General features: G+C 37.7%; 1 protein-coding gene across 1 annotated transcript in view; it reads right to left on the bottom strand.

The window, feature by feature from the left end:
- Nucleotides 1-25,532, bottom strand: part of LOC131591635 (transcription factor RFX3-like) — a 287,779-nt gene that overhangs the window by 114,523 nt on the left and 147,724 nt on the right. Inside the window, exons 5-7 of the mRNA XM_058862534.1 lie at nucleotides 24,335-24,409; nucleotides 15,437-15,618; nucleotides 14,565-14,684 (exon numbers count right to left, since the gene is read on the bottom strand). Coding sequence (XP_058718517.1) covers nucleotides 14,565-14,684; nucleotides 15,437-15,618; nucleotides 24,335-24,409 — 377 coding nt within the window. The remainder of the gene's footprint in view (nucleotides 1-14,564; nucleotides 14,685-15,436; nucleotides 15,619-24,334; nucleotides 24,410-25,532) is intronic.

Raw genomic sequence — 25,532 nt, forward strand, 5'->3', positions numbered from 1 at the left:
TAATTCCCCAGCGGCGTGGTACCCCTGTCCCTGTCCCTTCAGAGAACGTGGGGGGACGAGGGAGGAATGAGAGGGAAAACTGAACACCGGGAAGCTTGTGTTACTTCAGAAAGCAGAGTGAGCAGTTTGTCATATTGTTGGAGGTTAAAAAATTGCATGGAGAGACATGATGGTTTATATAGAGTCTTTTTGGAATTACTGCACTCAGAAGAAATCGCGGGGGGGGATGAAAAAAAAAAAAAAGTTAGAAAAGTTCCACACTGTTTCTGAAACCACGCCTTTAGAACAGCCCCCTACCCTGCACCCTCCATGCACGTCAGAGGAGCCAGAGCGAGGGAGGGAGCTTACCCCATCCTCTGATGAATTTAACAACACAGAGATGTTAGAAAAGGCTGGTGAAGGTGTGTCTGCCCAAGAGGGGACACGAGGGGGGTGTTCGCTCAGCAGGCGACCCTGAAAATACCCGCCCATCAGGCGGAGTTAGAGGCTGCCCAAGAGGAAAGGCTTCAAAGAGCGGCAGGAGACGGCAGGATGGCCGCGCCGTGGAGTGACCCCGAGCAGAGGGGGGAGAGATTAGAAAAAAAATATTAGGACGCTGCCATAGACAGACAGCGAAAGAAAAGGGGCTGGCCAAAGCTACAAAGGCACACCCTGCAGGGAGACCAGTGCCGCGATCCATGATGAGGAGGACCCGGCCCTCAGGGAGAGGAGGTTGGCGGAGTCCCCTGTTGAGCCGCGCATGCACGTTTCGGTGCTGAAGCCGAGCCGGCAAAGATCGGGAAGTCGGCCCGGCTGGCTCAGACAGCAGAGCCTGAGACTCTTAATCTCAGGGTCGTGGGTCCGTTTTCTGGCACAAACAGCAGTCACCCAAAAAGGGATTTATCTCCTGAAGAGGAGTTTCTCCCTAAATATAAGTTTTTAGAGTTTTTTCTCAGATTCAAAAGCAGCCCGGCACAGACGGGTTTGATAGCACACGGCAGCCAGAAACGCTGTCGCCATGGCAACCACCAGTGAAACAACTAAGGCAACTTTGGTAAAACCGCCGAAAGCAAGCTACAAAAGAAAAGAGAAACAACAGAAAGCTGGACATCTCAGAGAAGCACAAAAAAGAGAGTGTTTTAATTGGACAATTCAAAAATTAGAAGCTTTGCAAGTTGTATTGTTAGTAAATCAGCAAATTGTTGTAACCATGATTGGAAAAAAAAAAAAAAAAAAAAGTCTCTATTGAATGAAGTGCCTTCAAAAATAGATCAAAAAGTTTATAGATATTTTATAGTGAAATATATATAGATGTATTTCTAATAATATCTGCTGGTTTTGTTTTTACAAAATAGCATGGAAAATTATATTTATACATCCCAAGAAATTTAAAAGATTTTTATTCTGTTTCAGTATTCCCAATACATGAAGGTTTTGAAAAGGTTATCTTCTCTATACATCTACTGATAATGTAATACTGTATCATATAGAGTGATTATCAAGTAATATTACTGTAATTACAGTCAGTTTCTGCAAGATGCATTTCTTTAAAATTGAGTTGAAAGATCATATGATTAACCCTACAGAAAAAGGATTGAATGACAAGTTTCTTTCATTTATAACCTTTCATTTGAGTAACCGTATTGTGGAGTTAGTTCAATACAGTTTTCAGTAATTTCAAAATTATGTTAACCATGTATTACCCATTTGCTTGGTATTTTTTTACAATTAGGCAATTTTAATGTGAGTCCTTTTGTTATAAAAAACATGTATAATAGCATATATATCAATTTGGATTTTGAATTTTAGTTAAAAAAGTTAGACTTAATGTTTCTGAAAAGTACTACAAAAGCTGAAGAGCAAATTGCCAAATTTGTAGTGTTGTATTTTTTTTTCTAGTGAAACTGCACTCTAAAAATCCTAACAAATGTAAGCATATACCAAGCAAATTCTTGTTATGAATGGGTATTTTTAATAACATCTACAGTTATTATGGGTTATTCTCAAAACCAGATAACACAGAATGATGATAAATTTGTTGCATCCCTATAATCTCTATAGTGAATCAATGTTCCTGTTATATTGTGTTCAAAGACGTGTATACCAAACTTTTAATTGCCTTTTTTTATAATAATAGAGTAAGATTAAGCTGTGTTGTCATCTGATACAGATTAAGTGTTAATAGAATTAATCAAAGTTAATTTCACTATGTGTAAGTTTGAGTGTTTTTAAGTGAAGTTATAATTTTGGCATTTTTTGATGTTAAGTTTTGTTACTTCCTTTTATCATAATTAATTTTTAACAAGTTTAAATTTAAACTGCTTTATGTTTTATTGAAGACATTTATTTAAATTGCAAAGTATAGTTATTTTCCTAAAGAGATGAAGATGAACACCTGCTTGTGGATAGAAGTGAATGCAGTCTGTGACACTTTTGACTTCATTGGGAGTTCTATTGGTTGTTGCAATCTCTGCAGTTTTTGTTTGTTATAGCTTTCTTATTTTTCAGTGTTTCCAAAATTTTAAGAAGGTGCACCATTGCTGAAGATCAGCTGCCATGGGAAAGGCTTCAGATTAAACCAACTGCTGCATGGTTTAATTGGTCTGGTACCTAAGGCTTCTGGTCATTTGCTTTATACAAATGCCTTTTAAAAGTTTGCTGTGTTTTAACCATCTTATAGCTGTTATTTTTAAACCCCTTGCTTTGAAAATGAGTTAAGAGACATCTTTCCAGATGAGGCCTAAGGCTCTGGTCAAGCCTTGACTTTACCTAGATGGAGAATTTACCAATAAACCCAGAAGTTTTCTGCATCAAAACAATATTCAGGTCAATTTGACTTGGCAATTAGTGAATTAATATAGCAGCTGGATTTTACATTGGGCTTGGAAAATTGTTATCCGGACATGATTTTCCAATCTTCCATTGATTTATCAGCTGTGGCAGACTCTGGGATGAGAGTATATATTTAGTACATTTACTAATTCATATTACAGATTATTTAGATAAGTTTAATATCGCATAATATTAATTATGCATCTTCTTAATAAGTTTTTGATTTCTGTAAAAGTGTTATTTCCTATGTGTATACATGTGCAAGTGTTTTACTTTGATGGTTTTTCATTGTCATAACAAAAAACCCAAATACCTTAATTACAAAAAAAAAAAGGGGGGGGAACCAAGGCTATGCCTCGGAAGTATAAAAACCTAATATATCTTAAATTTTTGGAAAAAGCGTCAAGATCTTATATCTATTGCAAATAATTCTTGAACAGTCCTTTTTAAACAAGTCTTTGTCGTAGGTTAGCTTCACCTTTAAAACCGAGTTAAAAAAAAAGGGAAGTTGAAGCTACTGGTGACTGATGGGAGTTTTTCTTCTTGACCAATTATCAGTCATTTCAAGAATTGACAGCAGATCTGACCATTAAAAAGTGAATTCAACTTGTAAACACTCCCTTAAGAAGTACACTCAGAGCTGTCTCGTTCTCTTTTTGTTTCCGGCTTTGGAGAGGTAACAAGCTCCGTCTTGGCTTTCCCCCCCCCCCCTCCCAGGCCCGGGACAAGGCCGCAGGGAGGGGGGGGAGGAGAGAAAAGCAGTTTAGCAGTTTTGTTTAGTTTTCAAAGTCTGTTGCTAGACTGAAACCGGACACTATGAACTTTTGTAGCTTTCTTCTTTTAACTCTTTTATTACCTAGATAAACAACAGATTACTCCTTTTTCTTAGAACAAACAGAGAAAGAGAGACAATTAACATGTAAGACATCATAAACCTACCAGAAACAGTGAAGAAAAGAGTTAAGTTTAAATAAGAAAGAGAGAAAAAGAAGATGCTTGTTGCTGAAAAGTCTTTCTGTTGCAGCTATGGAGATGGACAGTAGTTTAAAGACTCCTTTAATTCATGGCTAGAGTATGGGAGGAATAGAGTATTCAAAGTGTGGACTTTAAAGAAAAGAAAATGATTATGATGCTGTGAGTTGCTGGAACTTGCGAGTGAAGTGAAGATTTTAAAGCCTTAAAGGAGCCAGGGAGATGGCTGTTTTCCAGGAGGGCTCACAGGGACAACTGAAAAAGATTTCGGCTTTGAATCACTTATCCTTAAAAATAGCATCCCTAGATTCAATTTGACCCATTGCACACCTCAGAGTGGTGTGAGATGGGAGGAGTGGACTCTAGAAACTCCATGGATTAGCAGAAAGAGACTTCTGTTTCTCTGCGGGGACTGATGAAAAGACTCTAAAATTGAAACTGTTTTTGACCACCAAGATTGTAAAACTTTTTTTGTCTCTATGTTGTTATGTGTACAAAGAAATGATCAAGTAGTGAAAAGTAAAAAGGTTCTCTGAAAGTTTATTTTGGTATTTTTATTCTAGTAGTTTGTTAATAAACTGTCTTTATTCCTTTAAGTTTTAAGCCTGTTTTGCTCTTATTTTAATCCATATCTCTAGCAAAAAATAAATAAGTTTTTATTACTAGCTTGAAACCACGACAGTCTTTTACAAAGCCAGTTCCATCAATTATCAGGTATTGTTCTAACAGTACTCAAGCAAAGTTGAGAGAGAATTCTTAAGTTCTGGTCAAAAGTTTAAAAGCAAGAAGATTAAAAGATCTATTTCAATTAATAATTTGGAGGAAAGTGTATGTTTGTGTATTCACAGGTTCAAAGCAAAAGTAACTTCCTAGCAAAGAACATGAAAACTCATCAGCTGCAGAGACAAGCAGACAGCCCGAAGAGCAGAAGAGCGAGCACGCTGATGTGAACTGTATCAAGACCACAGCTGACAGCGGAACAGCTTGGATCCAACATGCAAGAACAATGAACTTTGGGTTTCATGTGAAACAGTGGGAAAGTCGATATTTTAAAGCCTCATTTGTTAAAGCATGGTGTGAACAGTGTCAAGATTCAGAATCTTGCACGAGAGATAAAGTCCTTGAATATGAAGGTGAATCAGGTATCACCCTTGAGCTGTATCATTTTGTTGATCACTTTGTGATGCAATTTCACCTGCATCACTTCTTTTAGTTAACTCAAAAGAAAGTGTACCTTATCTCAGAAAATAGATTTTTGTATAACATCCACTTTTTCTGTGTTAAAACAGAATGAAGATGAGATAATGAATGTTACTCCAAAACATGCTCTATACAAAGAGACAACACCCTAAATCCTCCATCTTGTCTCCTGTTCTCTAAACTATTTTTTTTTCACCCAGTGATTTAAGAAACTTTCTAATCTACACACCTAAACTTTTAGCTTTTTTCATCTAACTTTAACATTTGTTTTCATATATCACCATGAAAACATGCTCATGAATTTCATATTATATGAAATTCAGTGTTTTCTTGAATCTTAGAACTAAATATTAAAAACAAGGGCACATAGTCTGTATCTCAGACTCCAACACTTTGGAGTCAGCGGAGTGGATCTGGGCGTTAGACGTCGCGGGCTTGGATCGGCACCGGATAGGCAGCCTGAGCGCGGTGAGACGCGGTGCGGTAGGACATGGAAATTCAGGCTGCTGGGGGGGGCCCAGGCAGGCAAGGGCGTGGTAGAAGGGTCGCAACCTTCCCCATTGCGGGTTGCCGTCAGCATGGATGTGGAATTTCTGGTGGCAGATAAACTGCTTCTCAGCATCCTCGTTAATCGAGGCGAAGCAGCCCAGGAAAAGGACCTGGATATGCTCATTATATGGGCTAATTGTCATGGGCATTTGCAGTGCTCACTGCTTTTTGTGGTGCAAGAACGGACTGATATATCGGCTCTGATATGGGAAACGGCAATTACGGAAAAGAGCAAGGACACTGGGTCTCTTGGTCGAACTTGGCAGATTGTAATTAATACCTTGAAAAGCAGAAAAGCGAGATATGCTGAGGCTGTGAGCCCCGTAATTCTACCTGCGTCACAGCGGAAGATGCCTTTATCTTCCACTGCTGGGCAAGCTCTCCTATCTATATTGCCCATGGAGAGAGGGAGGGAGAGTCAAAGAGAAGAAAATAATGAGAAAAAAAAAGTTCCACAGCGAATGCTGAAACAACGAACAGAATCTGTTCAGTTATGGCAGGATGTGATACATCCAGAAATATTTGCTTCATTTTTGGAGTCACTTTTAGCACTACAATCTTATTTAAGTTCCATCTTTACCACCCTGGAAGAAAAGAAGCTAAATTTAGACTGGTTTCCACCCGAACCAGGGGGACATGGGGGAGCGAGGTGGGTGCAGAGAACAAAGGCACCCTGGGGGTAGAAGCTGCGCAAGAAAAGTTCCAAGGCCATGCTGATAAGCTGCAATGATCACCGTTGTTAGCAGCTGGCCGTGACAGACTCTTCGTGTAACATCGCCTGCTTTTGTAAAATCATGCCCTTTTTTCCTCTATTGGCGAACAACAAGAGAGATTGAGAGAAAAAACTGCATTTGTTAAAGTTAACTTTGTGAGGTTTTTTTCTTTCTCTCCGTTTTTCCTCTCTGCGAAGGTATGTGGAGAATGTGAAGAAAGATAACAGCAGAGCTGCAGCAGCGGCGGGGCGGGCAGCTCACCCCCCCCGCTCCCTCTCTAAGAAAAAGCAGGGGGATAGTACCCAATTTGTTAAAAAGTCATGATTTATTGGGTTTTTAAAATGTTTTTATATACCATTGTAGAGTTAATTTTGTGTTTTAAGTAATTATGAGTTTATGCAGTTGCAGTTTTTAGAGTTTTACTGGAGAAATTATTGTGGTTCTTTGAAAGTTTAAAAAAAAAAAAAAAAGTGTTTAACAGAAGTTGCCTTGCAATAATTGGTCTTAGAACCTAAGGTTAAAACATGGTATGTTTTACAGCTTCTAGGAAAACCTTCCAATTAATGTTATCTACAGAAGAGTTTTGTGGTTTAAAAAATAATTAGTTAAGAGAACTTTGCTGTACAAGACAAAGTTAAGTTAAAGTATATATTATCTATTTGCTTGTTTTTTCCACAATTTTAATAAGGTAATTTTAATGTGAGTCCTTTTGTTATATAAAACACATATAACTGCATATATACCAATTTGGATTTTGGGTTTTAGTTTAAAAATTGGACTTGATGCTTCTGAAAAGTGCTATAAAAGCTGGATGGCAACTTGCCAAATCCCATGTTGTTGTGGTGGTTTTTCTCTAGAAAAACTACACTTTAAAATCCTAACCAATTTAAACATATACTAGGCAAATTCCTGTTATGAATAAGTATTTTTAGTAACATTTGCAGTTATTGTGGGTTATTCTGAAAGCTAGATGACATAGAATTGTGATGGATTTGTTTCATTTTTATAATCTCTATAGTGAATCCATGTTATTGTTATATTGTGTTTAAAAGGTATATATCAAAATTTTAGTTGCTCTTTTTGGTAGTAACAGAATAAGATTAAGTTATGTTTTCATTTAATATAGATTAAGTGTTAATAGAATTAAGGATAGTCAAATTTTATAATGTTTAGGCTTGAATGCTTTTAAGTTAAGTTTTCTAACTTAGATATTCTTTTAAGGTTAAGTTTGTTATTTCCTTTTGTCATATATAATTATTGTTGGGTTTAGATATTGTTTGATTGAAATTGTTTTGTGTTTTGTTGGAGACACTTGTTTAAATTGCAAAGTATAGTTATTTTCCTAGAGATATGAAGATAGCCACAGCTGAGACAGCTGTGATGGAACACTGGTGAACACCTGCTTGTGAATAGAAGTGAATGCAGTCTGTGACACCCTTGACTCCATCAGGAGTTCTATTGGTTGTTGCAATCTCTGCAGTTTTTGTTTGTTATAGTTTTCTTATTTTTCAGTGTTTCCAGAATTTTAAGAAGATGTACCATTGCTGAGGATCAGCTGCCATGGGAGAGGCTTCAGATTAAACCAACTGCTGCATGGTTTAATTGGTCTGGTACCTAAGGCTTCTGATCATTTGATACAAATGCATTTTAACAGTTTGCTGTGCTGTAAACATCTCATAGCTGCTACTATTGAGAACCTTGTTTTAGAAATGAGTTAAGAGGCATCTTTCCAGTTTAAAGCCAGGCCCTGGCCAAGCCTTGACTTTACCTGGATGGAATATTTGCCAGCAGATCCAGATGTTTTTTGCACCAAATCAGTATTTGAGTCACCTTTCGACTCAACAATTTGACCCTATTAATATGACAGCTGGATCAATGTTAAAGTGAGCTTGGAGAATCATTTCCGGAAATGATTACCCAATCCTTCACTGATTGTTTTGTTTCTGTTTGTTTGCTAACTATGGGATGCTGGTGCAGTGTTTTAGTAATTAATAGCAGTTTTATATTATATATGTTATTAATAATGTTTAAGATTTAATTGATTTTTAACTAGTATAAGTTCTTATTAATTGTGTATATGGTTTTGTGTTGCTGTTGATGTTTATAACAGAAGTACATCTCATTTTTATTATTTTTTTTTAAAAAAACGGGGGAGATTGATGCCCTAAAAGCATTTAATTAGTGTAATTTATTAACTTCAAAGGGAGAAGTGCCTGTGTTTTGTTGGCAGGTTCAGAAAGGTCACCTGTTCTTCTGACCAGACTGTCTGCCTCTGAACACACGAGATCCAGTGAACAGAGATGTTATCACACAGCCTTGGTACTCCAGACATGGATCAGAAGTGGAGCTGTCAGGACACAGTTGTGTCTGAACACTACACAGACAGTTTACCAACAGAACTTTTATGTTGTTATTATGATGTTGTGTCTCTACCAATTTTTCAGGTATCCTTTGTTTTAAGATTTAGAAGGATGTGAAGAACAACTTGAACATCAAAGCCCTCAGTCACCGATCAGCTGCCAGCTGACATCACGGGAGCAGTGAACATTCCAGGACTGAATCGTGCTAGAGAAATTCTGTAGAAGACCTAAGGAAAGTGTAGAGACTCAATTTAACTGTATATAAAGCAAATTGTAGTTGTGTGTTTACCCTTTCAGCAAATTGCTTTCATGCTTAGACTGCATATATACCAAAGCACGTGTGTTAAAAGTAGTTAGATAATAGTTTAAGATAAAGTGTTTAGCCTGTGTAGTAATTGCTATGTTAGTATAGACTTTTTGCTCTTAGCTCAAAGACATGGTTGTGAGGAGTTTGAAGGCATGTGCTGCTTGGATCGTACTGATCATTCAGCTTCCATCCATGAGCAACTACAACAGCTACAGGATGGGTTACATGCCCTGAAAGAAGGTAGTGACCCCACTGGAAGTTGGTTCGCCAGCTGAGGCATCACTGGATGGTTGAAGTCTCTTGTGCTAGAAGGGGGACGGACTTTACTTATCATGTTAATTGGGATGACAGTCTAAGTTGTATGTTATCTTATCCAAAGCCTGGTTTGTGCAAAAAGAGAAAGGGGGAATTGTTGCTATATTTTATATATTAGTAAAGGCCTGTATGCACAAACCAGCCTTTGACATAAGTCGTGATATTAAGGGCTAAAGTCCTTGAAACCTTCATGCAGAAGAGAGAGTAAAGTAAAACAATATCCTTGTGTGTAAGAGAAAAAATGTAAACTGTGTGTGTTAGCCAATAGTAGCTTGCTCTGCCTGCAGACCCTGTAGAACCCTATAAAAGGTGTGCTAAAGATAGAAATAAACGGCATTCACAATTACTTCTGTGAAGACTGGTGAACAGCTCGGGGGTCTTTCAACAGGAAGGGATAATAAGTAAGTTCACAGATGATACAAAACTGGAAGAGGTCTCAACTCCCTCAAAGGCAGAGAGGTCCTGCAGGGAGACCTTGACAAATTAGAGGACTGGGGGATCACCACCCATATAAAGTTCAGCAAGGGAAAGTGCCAGATTCTGCACCTGGGATGGGGCAACCCTGGATGTATGGACGGACTGATGAATAAGATGCTGGGAAGCAGTGCCTTGGAGAGGGACCTGGGGGTCCTGGTTGGTGGAAAGTTGATCATGAGTCAGCTGTGTGCCCTGGCAGCCAGGAGGGCCAACCATGTCCTGGGGTGCATTAGGCACAGTGGTGCCAGCCAGTCAAAGGAGGTGATTGTCCCACTCTGCTCTGCACTGGTGTGGCCTCACCTTAAATACCATGTGCAGTTTTGGGCATTGCAATATAAGAAAGATATTAAGCTATTAGCGTCCAGAGGAGGGCAGCGAAGATGGTGAAGGGCCTTGGGGGGAAGCCATATGAGGAGAGGCTGTGATCACTTGGTCTGTTCAGCCAGGATAAGAGGAGACTGAGGAGGAACCTCATTGCAGTTTCCAACTTCCTTGTGAGGGAGATGAGGGGCAGGCACTGATCTCTGTGGTGACCAGTGACAGAACTCAAGGGAATGGCCTGAAGCTGTGTCAGGGGAGGTTTAGGTTGGATATGAGAAAAAGGTTCTTCACTCAGAGTGGTTGGGCACTGGAACAGGCTCCCCAAGGAAGTGGTCATAGCAACAAGCCTTACAGAGTTCAAGGAGTATTTGGACAATACTCTCAGGCACATGGTATGACTCTTGGGGATGATCCTGTGCAGGGCCAGGAGTTGGACTTGATGATCCTTGTTGGTTCCATTCAAATCATCATATCCTGTGATTCTGGGAATGCAGTGTCACACAAGTAGGAAAGTTGCATGACCTTTCAAATTAAGAAAGAATTAGGAAAAGTGATCTTTAGCATAAATTCAGCCTACACTTTGTCAAGAAGTCAAGAACTCAAAGTGTCTATCTGATTAGATGTGATTGATGGAGAGGGGGTAAAACTGATACATCTGAACAGAAAAAGCAAACAGTTGTCAGATGATTTTAAAGGAGAAAAATAACATTTCCTAGCTTGAGTTATCAGAAAGAAGGAAATATGCATGATTCTTAGATTCTCTTTGCTCTGAATGTCTTCTTAAAAGAGAATTATTGCATGTAAGTTAAATTTTGTTTTAGTTTTTAAATAAAATTAGATATATTAAAAAAAAATAAAGATTGCTTCTAATGACTAAAGCTATAGTATTAAGCCCATTATCTCATATTAAAACATGATAGATTTATGAATACTGTAAGATGAAGTTTATACAAATATAGTTATACACCAAACCTCTCAAATATATACTAAACATGATTCATAACTTTGACAGAAATCTTAGTTCAGAAATAGTGTTCAAAAAATGCAATGCAGTTTAATGCATGCTTTTGTTTGTTTGTTTTTCTTACATGTAGCTCTTTTATCCTCTCCCCCACCCCCAAGCATTACCCTCTGGTGTCTAGTACATACATGAGAATCTTTATATCCATTAAAATAAACAAGCAAATATATGGGTCAAGCTTTTCCCCCATACACATTTCAGAAGAAAATCTGACCAATCTGTATCCTAAACCCTGCAAAATAAGGATATAAACAGAAATAAAAAGTAAAAGGAAAGATTTCTGCATGCGAGAGTGTTGATGGCTGGTTCCGGAGGTCTGTCCAACCCCTGGCTCTGCCACCGACTATTCCGGATAGAGGTCCCGAGAGGAACTGCCATCCAGGGAGTCTCAGGCAGCTTCCAGCCAGGGGTAACCCTTAGGAGCGGTCTGAGGCTTCACGTGATTGGCTCTTTTAGAAGTGATTTCTGCTCTGTGATCAGCTCAGATCAGCCCAGCTCCGTTCGTGGGTTACCCCAGCCAACGCGTAATGAGAGACAGGAGGCTGTGTGGTATTCCATAGAGTTCATTATTGGCAGACTTCAGTGAAGGGGGCCAGTGACAATCTTCCCCTGAACTGGGCAAAAGCCAAGGTTTTTATAGGGAAGGGGAGAATTGGGAAAGGGGCCAATGGTCTAAGACCGGGGTAAAATGACCAATGGTTTACATGGAGATAACATGGGGTCCTGAAGCAGGAAGGGGTCCATAGCTTAGTCACCATGACTAAGTAGTTTTGTCTTATCTTAGGGGACAGATCTCCAAGGAGGAAGCCTGTCGGAGGACTGGGCTTCCTCCACACTAGAGAACAGCAAAATTATATTAAACATGTTAGAATAAGAAATGCTGGTGTTTTATATATATATTTAAACTTTTGCGTAAAATAACTATTATGCTATCCATAGTCCATTGTGATAAAAATATTAGGAAGACATCTGATCTTGCTTTTAAAATGTCTATTTTTCCATCAAAAAATTTGCATTAAAACCCTCAAAGTTGGCAGTTTTTGCACAAAACGTCATGTAGGTAACATTTGGTTCATGGATTCCTAATTTTTTCAATGAAAATTTCTTATTTTTCTGTTGGATAAACACCTCTTTTCTGAAAAGTATATTAGTATATCTGATTTTGAAAAAAAACCAGACAGTACTAAGTTTTTCACCTTGTAAATATCGCACAGTCATTCTAGCTCCCTACTCTCTGCATTTCATCTATTTAGAATGCCTGAGATTTGGTAATTTATTTTACCAAAATCTTTGCACACCTGAATTGATTTAGGGGATGAACAAAGATCTTCAAAACTACTTTATCTAGATACTGTTGGGATGGAATAAATAAAGCAGATACACACTATTTTCATTAGTATCCAGTGAAAAGACAAAAGGCAATGCGCACACATTGAATTGCAGGGAATTCTGCTTAAACATAAGAAAATTTATTTTTTTTTTTTACTCTAGGGCTGGTTGAACACTGAAACAGTTTGCCCAGTAAGTTTGTCTCCACCTTTAGAGAAATTCAAAACCCAACTGTACATGGGCTTGAGCAACCTGCTCTAGCTGACACTGCTTTGTGCTACAGGTATGTGTGTGTGGACTAGATAATTGCCAGAGGTGCCTTTCAACTAAATGACATTTTCTCTTTTTCAGTTTGTGCCCATTGCTCATTGTCCTGTTACTGGGCACTGCTGAGAAGAGTCTGGCTTTGTCTTTACTCCCTCCCATCAGGTATTTATACACACTAATAAGATACCTGTGTTGCAGGAGTACTGATTTCTAGCTCAGCCACACCCACACCTGTGAGTGGTATGGATCCCATTGACCTGGACCCCAAATTATGGATTTGCTTTCTGTCTTGACCTTGGACCTGTCTTGCCCCTAGGGACCTACCCAATGATCAATGGACTGTCTGACCCTGGTTGTCCTCACCAGACCTGAGCCTGATTTGTGGACTGACTTCCTGGCTGTACCTCGCACCTGTGTCATCACCACAAATTTGTCTGATGGTCTGGATTCTCAGTTGAATCTGACTACCATCTCCAGATCTTCCCTGCTCACTTCACTTGGGTACTGCAGGACTAGGTCCAGGCTGGTGAAGTCCCTGCTGTATATACCATGGTACTCTCAACTCCCCATTCCTTAAGAAGAAGCAAGCCCTTGCTGCTCCCTGACAGGAAAACAATTTTGAAAGCCTTGCTAAAGTCAATATAGACATAATCCATTGCTCTCTCTTCATCCATGAAGCTATTCACCTCATTTTAGAAGACTATTGGGTTGGTCAAGCATGATTTCTCCTTTGTAAGTACATGCTGACAACTCTCAATAATATTCTTGTCCTTCATAGGTGGACTTTGGCTTTCCTAACACCATCCCTGCACACTCAGACAGTCTATATATATAGAATCTATAGATGGACTCTATATTCCTCCTGGGTTCCCTGGCCTTTCTTCCACCTCTTGTATACTTTATATGTTTGAGCTTTGCCAGGAGCTCCTTGTTCATCCATGCAGGCCTCCTTCCATCTTTACTTGACTTCCTGTATGTTGGGATGGACCATTCTTAAACTTCAAGAAGGTGATCCTTGAAAAATAAACCAGCTTTTCTGGACCCCTTTTCCCTGTAGGACTGTCTCCCACAGGATTATTTCAAGCAGAGCCCAGAAGAAGCCCAAGTCTTCTCTGCTCAAGTCCAAGGGTTTGATGCACCAGTTCTTGCCAGGAGAAGGACATCAACACAAAGCTGAACCTAATCACAAGTTCTTCTATCTTTTTTTATATGTGCTGAATAAAGAGATGAAAATGTATGGATGCTGAAAGCAGGCAGGGAGCACAGAGCCTGTGTGAAACTAAGTCACACAAGGTTCTCACTGTGGCCTGAGAAAGCATAAGAAGGAATCCAAACAGTCCTTGGAGAAAGACAACAACCTTTGCAGGTGTTGTTTAGATCCTTGTTGTTTACTTGTAAGAAACAGTCAAGGGGTGGTGTTCCAATTGACCAATGATGGTGATGTGTTAGTTTACTGACCAATGAGAGTTTTACCTCTTGGACCTTCTCGGACCTGTCTATAAATGAAGATCAGGAATAATAAAACTTGCTCTCTTGGGCAACAAAGCTGAGAGAGTCTGTGTTGTACTGCCTCGCCGTTCCTAATATAGTGTGACAAAAATGTACAGCAGAATTTGAAATTCAAAGCTCCAATTACTTTTTTTCCATCTTTTGAGAAAATAACCCAAGACCACCAAGAAGTGTCTGCTCTGAAGAATTGAATTATATTTTACATTTTTTTATCAATTTTTCAAATTTATGAGTTTTTAGATATGTCTACTGATATCAGACTCCAGTGATATCAACTGCTGAACTGACAAACCTTTATTTTTCCCAAGAGAAGTTAAACAATTTCCATTAGAGATTCAACTTTGCCACATAAATACAGACAGGTAAGATTCTAAGAACTAGAAATATGAAAAAGTAGTTTCATAACACTATACCTCTGTTTCTGCTGCATGGGTTGCTGTCTCATAGCCATATATTGCATGTCCTCTTGCAGCCGATTAAGGGGAGAATCTGGTTTGACACGAATCCCATAATAATGGTATTTAGAGTTCCCCCTTCATGAAAGAACAAAAATAACATTGTTTCTTTTGTATATACATCACAAGTTAACATTTGCCTTGACTGGAAAACAGTACATAAAAGTTAGTCTTGTCTTTCCTCTCACTCTGGTATAAAACTGATATAACTCCACCAGCTTCTGAAAATCAGTTCACTTAAACTATATTTTCCAGCACTTTACTGTTGGGCTTCATTTAATTAGAATAAGGCAAATAAAAAAACAGCTAAATTACTTATTCAGTCATGGTTAATAAAACAATTCCATAAATGGGGTATGCTTGTGAGTGAGGGTTTGTGAATGTTTCACTAATCAACTTCAGTCCTGGTCAACTGGAAATAACAGAATTGGGCTATCTGTGTTCATGTTTATGAGTGTCTATATAGGTGCTGGTAAAGGCATTGCCCTGTGTTAGCTTCTGTGGTTAGATGTGTTTGTGTCGTGTGTGTCTGCATCATTGGAACACATGTTCAATCTCGCTACTATCGGGACCTGCAAATGGAAACAGCAGCTGCATCCATTGGACTGAGATGGAAGATATCTGGGTCATAAGAGTACACAGAATCTGGCTATAGGAGACCAGGAGTCCCCTGAGTCCTGAAGTCTGCTGGATTTGACAATTTCCTTAACAGAAAGGTTTTAAATATTTTTATTTGCTTATTTCCTTGCTTGGTTTTAACATATGAGCTTCATGTTCACGATTATTCTCGATATTTTTCTGTTAAACATTAAGATTTTATTAATGCAAACCTGGTTCCCAGTCTTCTGGTTCGTAATCCCATGAAGATTGACCGTATGAGTTTTCCAAAAGAGGCAGCATTGACTGGATCTAACTTGTGCTCCTGACAATGGCGTAGGTAATGGTTGTAAAGGGTACTTCTGGGGAGACTCACTCCTTCTGCAGTTTCATAGTTGTCTAAAAGCCACTGGAGCTATGTCAAAAATGAAAGAGTGAACATATGTAAATTCAGTATTACTCTACTGAAAACCCCCACTTAATTGTACAACACAGAACTCTGATATTTTTTAGACCACTCAAGGCCTGTTTAATACAGTGACTTTGTTCTTCAAGCAAATATAATCTCTTTAAATCTCTTTCAGTGCTAGATATGCCATGATGCCTTAGTTTTGGAAATTTTCTTTAGGTTTACAAGGAAATAACAAGACTCGTGCCACCTGTGAACTCAGATAGCCCCACTTCTAAAAATATTTCAGATTCAGTGTGATACATTAACATTTTATGAAGTTATTTGTGCTTTGGAGAAAAATTGTTGGAACTCCAAATAAATATAATAACCAATGTAATTTATATTAATTGCATGAAAAAACCCTAACAGAACTAAATTAATACATTTTTAGTTCTGGAATGATATAATATTTCTCTTCACATGGAATTAAAAAAATGCAAATAAAAAAACACAGTAATATATTTAACTGAATAGGGTTTATTGTCTTCTAAATACAAAGAAGAAACTATCAAATATAAGGTAAAAAGCAATCTAGATGACATGAAAAATAACTTGTATAGCTATAAAGCATCATGAGCCAAATCCCTTTCTGTTGTAGCCTGTTTGCTTTTGACTTCTAAGAGGAAAAGAATTAACTTTTTTTCTTTTTTTTTTTTCTGGTGTAATTTATTGAAGACTTTTGGTGAGTAATTTTGGAAGCATTTAGGCAAACAGTTTCTAATACATGACTGTACCTTTGTATAGAACAAATAGTAACTAACATAGACTCACAGAATATTCTGAGTTGGAAGGGACCCATGAGGATCAAATCCAACTTTTAAGTAAATGGCTGTCATAGGGTGACTTTACCTTTAAGATAGCTTTAGGAGCTGGGAGGAAGTTGAAGCTGCGAGAGGCTGATGGGAGTTTTTTCTTGTAACCAATTATTGGCCATTTCTGAGAATTGGTGGCGGTTTTAACCATTGAGAAGTGAGATCAACTTGTGAACACCACATTAAGATGTAAAGCCAGGGTTCTCTTGCTTTTTTTGGATTCTGGCTTCTGACGAGATAACAAGGCTCTGTCTCAGCCTCCTCTCCCCCCCTCCAGGCCAGACTAGGCCACGGGGGGGGGGAGAAACGGAGCCGGCTGGCCTGGCTTGGTTTGCAGTTTCTGCTGCTGAACTGAAACCTGACACCATGAACACCTGCAGCTTTCCAAGACTTTAACTCTTTTACTCCCTAGATGAGACTTAAAGATTACTCCTTTTCCCAGAGAAACAGAGAGAGAGAGACAATCAGCATGAAAAAGACATCATAAAACCATCAAAGACAGTGAAGAAAAGAGTTAAGTTTTAGATGGGGAAGAGAGAATAAGGAGATGCTTTAATTAGGCTGAAATATTTTTCTGTTAAAGCTATGGAGATAGACAATAGTGTTCTGAAAAAAAAAAACCTCCTTTAATTCATGCCAGAGTATATTGGGAGGAATGGAGTGTTCAAAGTATGGATTTTGAGCAAAAGGTGGGGTAGTTGTGATACAGTGAGGTGCTGGAACAGAAGGGGGAGAAGTAATAGTTAAAGATTTGAGGTCACTTGAGGCAAAGAGAAAACTTCTGTTTCCAGGGAGGCTCACAGAGACAGATGAAGAGAACTTTTGCCTTTGAATAACTCATCCTTAAAAATGACATCCCTAGACTCACTGACCCATACACACCTCAGAGTGATGTGAAATGGGAGGAGACACTTGATGACAGATTTTTTTCTGGGCAGCTGGCATCAGAAAAATAGAAAGCTATAACAGAAATAGTTTTCTTGTGAGAAACTCCATAGATTAGCAGAAGAAGACTTCTGTTTCTCTACAAAGACTGATGAAAAGACTCTAGCAAGAACTGAGACTGTTTTAACCACCAAAGTTTTTTTGTCTCTATGTTGTCATGTAAACAAGGGAATAGTTGAGAAGTGGGAGAAAAAGGGGTTTTCTGGAAGTTTTATTCTGGTTTTGTTATTCTTGTAGTTTTGTTAATAAACTTTCTTTATTCCTTTTAAGTTTTAAGCCTGTTTTTCTCTTGTTCTAATCCATATCTCACAGCAAGAAATAAGTATGTTTTTTAGCAATTTTTTAGTTACTGCTTTAAAACCATGACATTTATTTGGTGCGTTGGCCGGGAAAACAAAATTAGCAAATCTAAACCACTACAATGGCCTATACAGGGATTGAACCCACAACTTTGGTGTTATTGGCACCATGCTCTAACCAACTGAGCTAATCTAAGGGTTTGTCCTGGGGTGACTTTATGATGCTTGTATCCCAAATCACCTTGTTTATGTTACATATTAAGTTCTGCACCTTTAGTTCTGAGAATTAAGGGGGGAAAGAAGAAGCATGCAGTTTGTGTTCAGAAACAGCACTCACTCCCAGGTTTCTCCTGGACTGTGTTGTCTGCAGCACAGACAGACAGCGGGACAGAGCTTTCATTTGCTTTTAGTTAGTTTTCATGTATCTGAGGCAGAAAAGTTCCACGGACTGTTTTTTTCCTTTTTCTTGGATTTGTTTCAACCTGCTCTGGACAGAAAACCCAGAAAAATCCTGGGAGCTCACCCCTGTGGCCCACTGGGGCCTGGGCCTCAGCACTTTCCAGCACTGGAAGGACTGATTAGAGACTGAGTGAGCTGAGCTACACCACATGAAAAGGACTTTTCTGGATTTGCCATCTCATCGAACAGCGAGAGGTTTTATTGTTTAATATTATTCAATTTCTGTTAAATAAACAGTTTTTTCTACTTTTCTCCAAGGAAATCTTTTTCCTGAACCAGCTGGGAGAAGAGCCACTTGAATTTGCTTTCTAGAAGGACCCTATTCGGAAGATCTCTCCCAAATTTGCCCTAAACCAAGACAGGGTCATGCATGCAAAACTCAAGTAAAATGGTTATTTTAATGACATTTACCAGTATGAGAGAACAAAAAAATAAAATGGAAATATTTTTATAGTTTTTATTTATCAGCAGTCCTGACCAATGGGGGAAGGTCTCACTTGACTAGGAGTTAGCAAACCTATAAGGAGGGCCAGAAGGAGGATCCAGGGAACTACAGGCCTGTCAGTCTGACTTCAGTACCAGGGAACATTATGGAGAAGATCATCTTGAGTGCCATCCCATGGTACATACAGGACACCCAGGGGATCAGGCCCAGTCAGCATTGGTTTAGGAAAGGCAGGTCCTGCTTGACTAACTTGGTCTCCTTCTATGACAAGGCGATGCACTTAGTCGATGAAGGAAAGGCTGTGGATGTTGTCTACCTGAACCTTAGTAAGGCCTTTGGCAATGTTTCCCAGTGCATTCTCCTGAAGAAGCTGGCTGCTTATGGCTTGGACAGGCATACTGTTTGCTGGGTAAAAATATGGATGGATGGATGGATGGATGGATGGATGGATGGATGGATGGATGGGCCAAAAGAGTGGTGGTGAATGGAATTACATCCATTTGGTGGCTGGTCACAAAGTGGTGCTTCCCAGGGCGCTCATTATTGGGTCAATTCTGAATAATATCTTTATCAATGATCTGGACAAGGGGATTGAGTGTACCCTCAGTAAGTTTGCAGATGACACCAAGTTGGGTGGGAGTGTTAATCTGCTGGAGGGTAGGAAGGCTTTGCAGAGCTTGTATGAGGTTCAACAAGGTGAAGTGCATGGTCCTGCACTTGGGTCACAACAACCCCATGCAGCACTACAGGCTTGGGTAAGAGTGGTTGGAAAACCACTGGTCAGAAAAGGATCTGGGTGTGCTGGTTGACAGCTGACTAAACCAGCCAGTGTGTGCTCAGGTGGCTAAAAAGGCTGATGGCATCCTGACTTGTATCAGCAATAGTGTGGCCAGCAGGGCTAGGGGAGTGATTGCCCCCCTGTACTCAGCAGTTGTGAGGCTGAACCTCAAATCCTGTGTTCAGTTTTGGACCACTCATTACAAGAAAGACACTGAGGTGCTAGAGTGTGTCCAAAGAAGAGCAATGAAGCTGGTGAAGGGTCTGGAGCACAAGTCCCATGAGGAACAGCTGAGGAAACTGGGGTTGTTTAGCCTGGAGAAAAGGACCTTATCACTCTCTCTACAACTACCTGAAAGGAGCTTGTAGTGATGTAGGTGTCAGTCTCTTCTCATAAGTAACAAGCAGTAGGACAAGAGTAAATGGAAATATAAGAAAATTTTCTTCAATGAAAGGGTTGTCAAGCATTGGAACAGGCTCCCCAGTGAAGTGGTCAAGTCACCAACCCTGGAGGTGTTTAAAAGACATGAAGCTGTGGCATTTAGGGACATGGTTTAGTGGTGGACTTGGCAGTGTTATCAGTTGGACTCAATGATCTTAGAGGTCTTTTCCAACCTAAATGATCCTATGATTCTATATTTAACTTATGTGGTTTCAGATTTTTGAGGATATTATAATTTTACTTAGCTTACCCCTTCCTTCTTCCATGGTTTCATATCCTTGGAATTTCCCTTTAATTTCCACTTGAAGAATTTCCAAATTTTGTTTTCATCTTTTATTTACTAATTACTTAAGAAAGTAGTTATGCAAAAAATGAATTAGAATGAACACCTAAATTTTCCAGGTTCACAAATCTTACAAAAAGTCTGGATTTAGTTTGAGCATCCAATAAATCCCCAAACCATGGATTTGGTTTTGGCATTTGGAACAAAGTTTTATTCCAGTATGCTGGACCCTCATACGATTGTTTAATCCATTTCACTTTAGTCCACCAAAGTAATTAATATGACCAAGATATGTGTTTAAAGTACAGTGAAATATATAATTATGTGACATTGTATATGCTACACTGCAGGGCTACTTACTAATAGATCACTGAACAAATTCTGTTCTAGTAATGTTCCATATAACTTGTCATTTACAGAACAAGAATATCAATATTTTAGTGCCCATTACTCTTGAAATAAGTTTCCACTCTGACCCTTCTTTATTGCAGAACTATTAGTAAAAATTATATTATAATGAATATATTTGACATACAGTTCTGTTTAAGTTAGTTGTGAGCAATTTACTGCACACAATACATGAAAAAAAAATTAGGAAAACATTTACTCAAGACCTTTCAAAGACCATCTTCATGTTTACTTTCTTACAGAAAACATCACCAGAACTATCATGTTTAGTTTTCTAAACAAGAGTTCTGTGTAAAGATGTAGGAGAAGCATGATCTGTTTCCAAGATGGATGTAGATAATGTTGCATTTTAAATAAACATTAAAAAGTGCAGTTCATCATCCTTATAGCAACTTTTTGGTATAAATGCAGTCTTAACATTCACAATTTTTCATTAACTTGAGCATTTACAATTATGAAACAAAACCTAGGAAAAAATATTATGAACTTTTACCTTTACATGAGTGTATTATCAAAACCATTTCTCTATATCTTAATTATATCCTTCAAATTACCATTTAAACTATACTAATTAGCTTATGGAATATGAGCAATTTGTTTTACCTCACAAAGAAAAAAATTATTGACAAAACCCCCAAATTATTTCCAATTTAACTTCTAAATATAGTATTAGAAATTTTTCCAGATTAAGTATAATTTATTAGGATTAATTTCAGTACATTTTACTAATGACCTGTATTTGACAGATATTCTTTCAACTACAACTTGGCATTAGCCAACAACGGGAAAGCAAAACCCAAGATAAGTACAAAGTAAAGATATTTGTTCCAGAGTGAAAATATTTCTATAAAAAAGGTTGAAATGATAATTTGGCAGGTTACAGCCTTCAAAGAAGAATGCCAATAGCTGAATGCTATGTAAAAAAGTAAATAATCTGCAGACATGATAACATTATTGCAAACAACCTTAAATACATTTTTGTATTTGCAGAAATCAAATTCTAAAATTGAAATGTCTACACTTTGACTTGCTGATTTATAATATTAACAACATTGGAACGGTATGAAATGGTTTGTGCAGAATGGGTAAATCGACTACAACTTCAATGAAACTCCAATATTTAAAAATCATTACATTATAAATTAATCAACTCAGTCACATACAGAAAGAAATCAGGAAAGGAAATAAAGGAAAAAATTTAAAAATCATTAAAATAAACAGGTATTAATTAAGGCAACAAAATGCCAGCTTAAGGAAGAAGATAGGACTAAAACTATGTTTGCTGTCTTTATTTGAGTCATAATTCAATAAAAGTTTCTAAAAAAGGGAAAATATTCAGTGTTTGATCTGGGTTCCATTAATTTCTTCCAAAATGACTGAGGCTAGAAAAGAACATTTATTACAGCAAGACACCTGGAGGTCTTTTTTTTTTCCAGAAAATCCACGATAGATCCCTCTATTTGTCTTTCAGTAGTTTTGAAAATACCTCAAAACAGTTAAGAAATATCAGAATAAGACTACCATAGCAGACAGATGCAAATCTCCTTATTAGAAAGATATTTTCAGACAATCAAAGAATAGTTTGGGTTGGAAGAGACCTTTAAAGGTCATCTAGTCCAATTCCCCTTCAGTGATTAGGGACATTTTCAACTGCATCAGGTTGCACAGAGCCCCATCCAACCTGACTGTGAACACTTCCAGGGATGGGGAAGCCACAGCTTCTCTGTGCAACCTGATCGTTCCAACGTCTCACCACCCTCATTGTAAAGAACTTCCTTTCTTATGTTCAATTTAAATCTATCCTCTTCCAGCTTAAAACCATTGCTCCTTTTGTTGTCACTACAGTCCCTGGTAAAAAGCCTCTCTCCATCTTTCTCATAAGACCCCTTTAAGTACTGAAAGGCTGCAATAAGGTCTCCATGGAGCCTTCTCCAGGCTGAAAATCCTCAACTCTCTCTGCCTTTCTTCATAGGAGAGGCGTTCCAGCTCTCTGATCATTTTAGTGGTCCTACTTAGATCCACTCTATCCCACTATCTAAGCTGTTGATGAAGATATTAAATAGCAATGGTCTTAATACAGAACCTTGAGGGACAGAACTCATTACTGATCTTTGGACATTGAACTGTTTGTTGTAATGTTTTAGATGCAGCCATCCAGCTGGTTTCTTATCCAAGAGTCTACCCATCAAACCCATACCTCTCAAATTTAGAAGCAGGAATGGTGTGGGGGGCTGTATTGAAGGCCTTACAGATGTCTAGATAGGTGACATTCATACCACTCCCTTTGTCCACTAAATCAGTCACTCGATTGTGCAAGGCCACTAGATTAGTTAGGCATGATTAGTCCTTGCTGAAGCCACGTTGGCCGTCTCTAATAACCTTCCTGTGTTCCATATGTTTCCTCCTCTTCCAGGAAGATCTGTTCCATGATCTTTTAACTAGTGCATTAAACAGGAAATAGGGGAATAAATTTTTCTGATGTAGAAAAGCTTGTAATTTAATTCTTATTGTTTTCATTATGAAGATTCTGGATTTCCTTGTCAGATTCAAGGCAGATTTAGTAACTCCTTGTATATCTAAGTTTTGTTGCATATTTTTTGTCATTTTGCCAAAAAAATTATCACCCATTTAATTATGATGCTAAAATAATTTTAGCATGTTTCTAGGTTGTCTTAACATGATCTAAATCTCTTTTTTAACATTTTACAGAATTCAATTTCCTTCACCCAATTTTAGCATTTTCTAAGAAAACTAAATTCTCTTCCAAGAAATTGTACTGGCTCCTGCTGTCTTTTTCTACCATGATAAAAAACTTTTACAAAAAAATTTTGGTTTTCACCTCCATATTACTATATTTTTTGGGGGGGAAATGTCAACAAATCAAAATAAGTGTATAGACTCTACCCAATATACTCATACGTTCCTATTACAATCAATATTTACTTTTCTGTGGTAAAGAAATAAAAGAATTTTAAAAAAAAGTGAGTTTATGTTTATTAGTAAGGCTGAGAAGCAAAAAGGATGCAGTATGTATAGAAATTTAGCAGCAATTAAAAATACTGCTGAAGAAAAACCATTTTGTTGGCACAACATTTCAAGAAAGACTAGCACTATTTAAAAACAAACTGAAAATTAAATTTTGAGCCTTACTCCTTTACCTAAAATTTATATTTAATGGCTTTACCATTATATTTGCAACAATCTTTTTATGCAAATATCTTCAGCCTTTTATTATGGAAAATTCCTAACTACAGGATTTGGAAAGACAGAACAAAGCAAAAGGCAGAAGAAGAAAACATATTAGACACTAACAGATTGTTTTAATTTTAAAATCTCATGAGATGGATCTGCAGAATTGTTATAATAAACTTACTGAAAATAATAGAAATATTTTAAAAGAAATCTAAAGTATATTTTTATTCAAACTGTTTTCACTGCTTCTTTCTCCCTTTACCTGCTCTTAAATTATTATATCAGGTACACAAATTACAGAAAATTATTTTTGGATGTCAAACACAGACTACCTAAGGGTTATTTGGTTATTATTTTCACATTTACATTGGGACCTGAAAAATAGACAAATATGTTAAGCTGCATTAACACAATACAGAACCTAGAAAAGACATGCACTCTACAGTGTCATGACACTTAGCCTGACAAAATATAGTGACATAAGATGTACATTACAAGCAACTAAAATGGAAAGATTACAAGCAAAAAATAGCAATAAATTAAAACAAACATTTAGAGGCAGGCTAAGCATGCAGAACAAGATAGAGATTAGCTTCCATGAAAGAAGAGACAACTTACATGGCTGTTGAGAAGAGAGCTTCTGTGAGTAGAAAGACCATCAGACTTTTGAAGTGTCTCAATCGCCATTTCAATCTGATAATAGATGTCATTAGAAAATGACTCAAGACAGTATAAAAAATGAATCAGAAAAATTTGGATAGATTCCCTTAAGTTCAACAGAAATATCTAGTTTGGTTACAGCTAAGGGATATTTTCTACTTAAAGGCCCCATCCTAAAGTCCTCATGAACGTAAACCTCCTAGTGAAGTCAAGGTGGCATTTTGCTTGCATATTATACTGCAGGATCCCATTTTCAAAGTCCAATTTTTACCTTCCTCCCTACTCATAAAATAAGAGAAGTGGATTTACTAGTAAGCTACATTACAAACAGTAAAAATTACTGAACAATCAGTGTTTTGAATAAAAGAAAAAACCCCAGAATAAAATCCTAAGAAATGTTTCAGTGTTTCTTCCTCTAAGTATTTGAGAAAGAACTGTGCACACTTTGAGTGTGAATAAGAAGCAAAAATTCTGCTCTCTGCAACCATGGAGTAAATCTCAGTCATTCAGTAGGTTTTCTGACATTAGCTTCATTGTACAGGATATCACCTCCTACAGCCTGTTAGAGCATTCTTTGACTATCCAGAGCTCTCAAAGTAAACAAAAATTGAAGGCTTACACAGACAGCAAGATCCATCCTTAAAAGAAAATAAGAAATCAGATGGGTTCAAAATAATACTTTTAAAGGAAAAAGTATTATAAACCACTAATTATACAGTAGCATTACTCCTAATACAAATGAGTAAAGACAACCATATCCATTCCTATTCTTCCCTTCCATATTAATACATCTTATTAATTCAATAGTGACAACAACAAAAATAAAAGTACCATCTAACTGTAGTTTAGATGCAGAGCTAGAATAGCAAAAACATTGAAAGTCATCGAGACAATGGGATGTACAGTAAAAGAAGGCACATAATGAGCCACATTAAATAGAAAAAACAGAAAAGCAATGGAAAAACATCTGTACATTTAAAACCACTTATATCCACTGTTGACAGTTTTAAAATAAATCTTCCCTACAATTCTTTAATTACTGTACTATTATCCAAAGAGTTTATACTGGTAAATTGCATTACTAAAATGAGTTCACTCAATACACAGCACAAAACTGAAAAATGCTTCAGACTAAATTTCACTTAGTGCATAAATA

Source organism: Poecile atricapillus, chromosome W (assembly GCF_030490865.1).
Source record: "Poecile atricapillus isolate bPoeAtr1 chromosome W, bPoeAtr1.hap1, whole genome shotgun sequence".
NCBI classification, from domain to species: Eukaryota; Metazoa; Chordata; class Aves; order Passeriformes; family Paridae; genus Poecile; species Poecile atricapillus.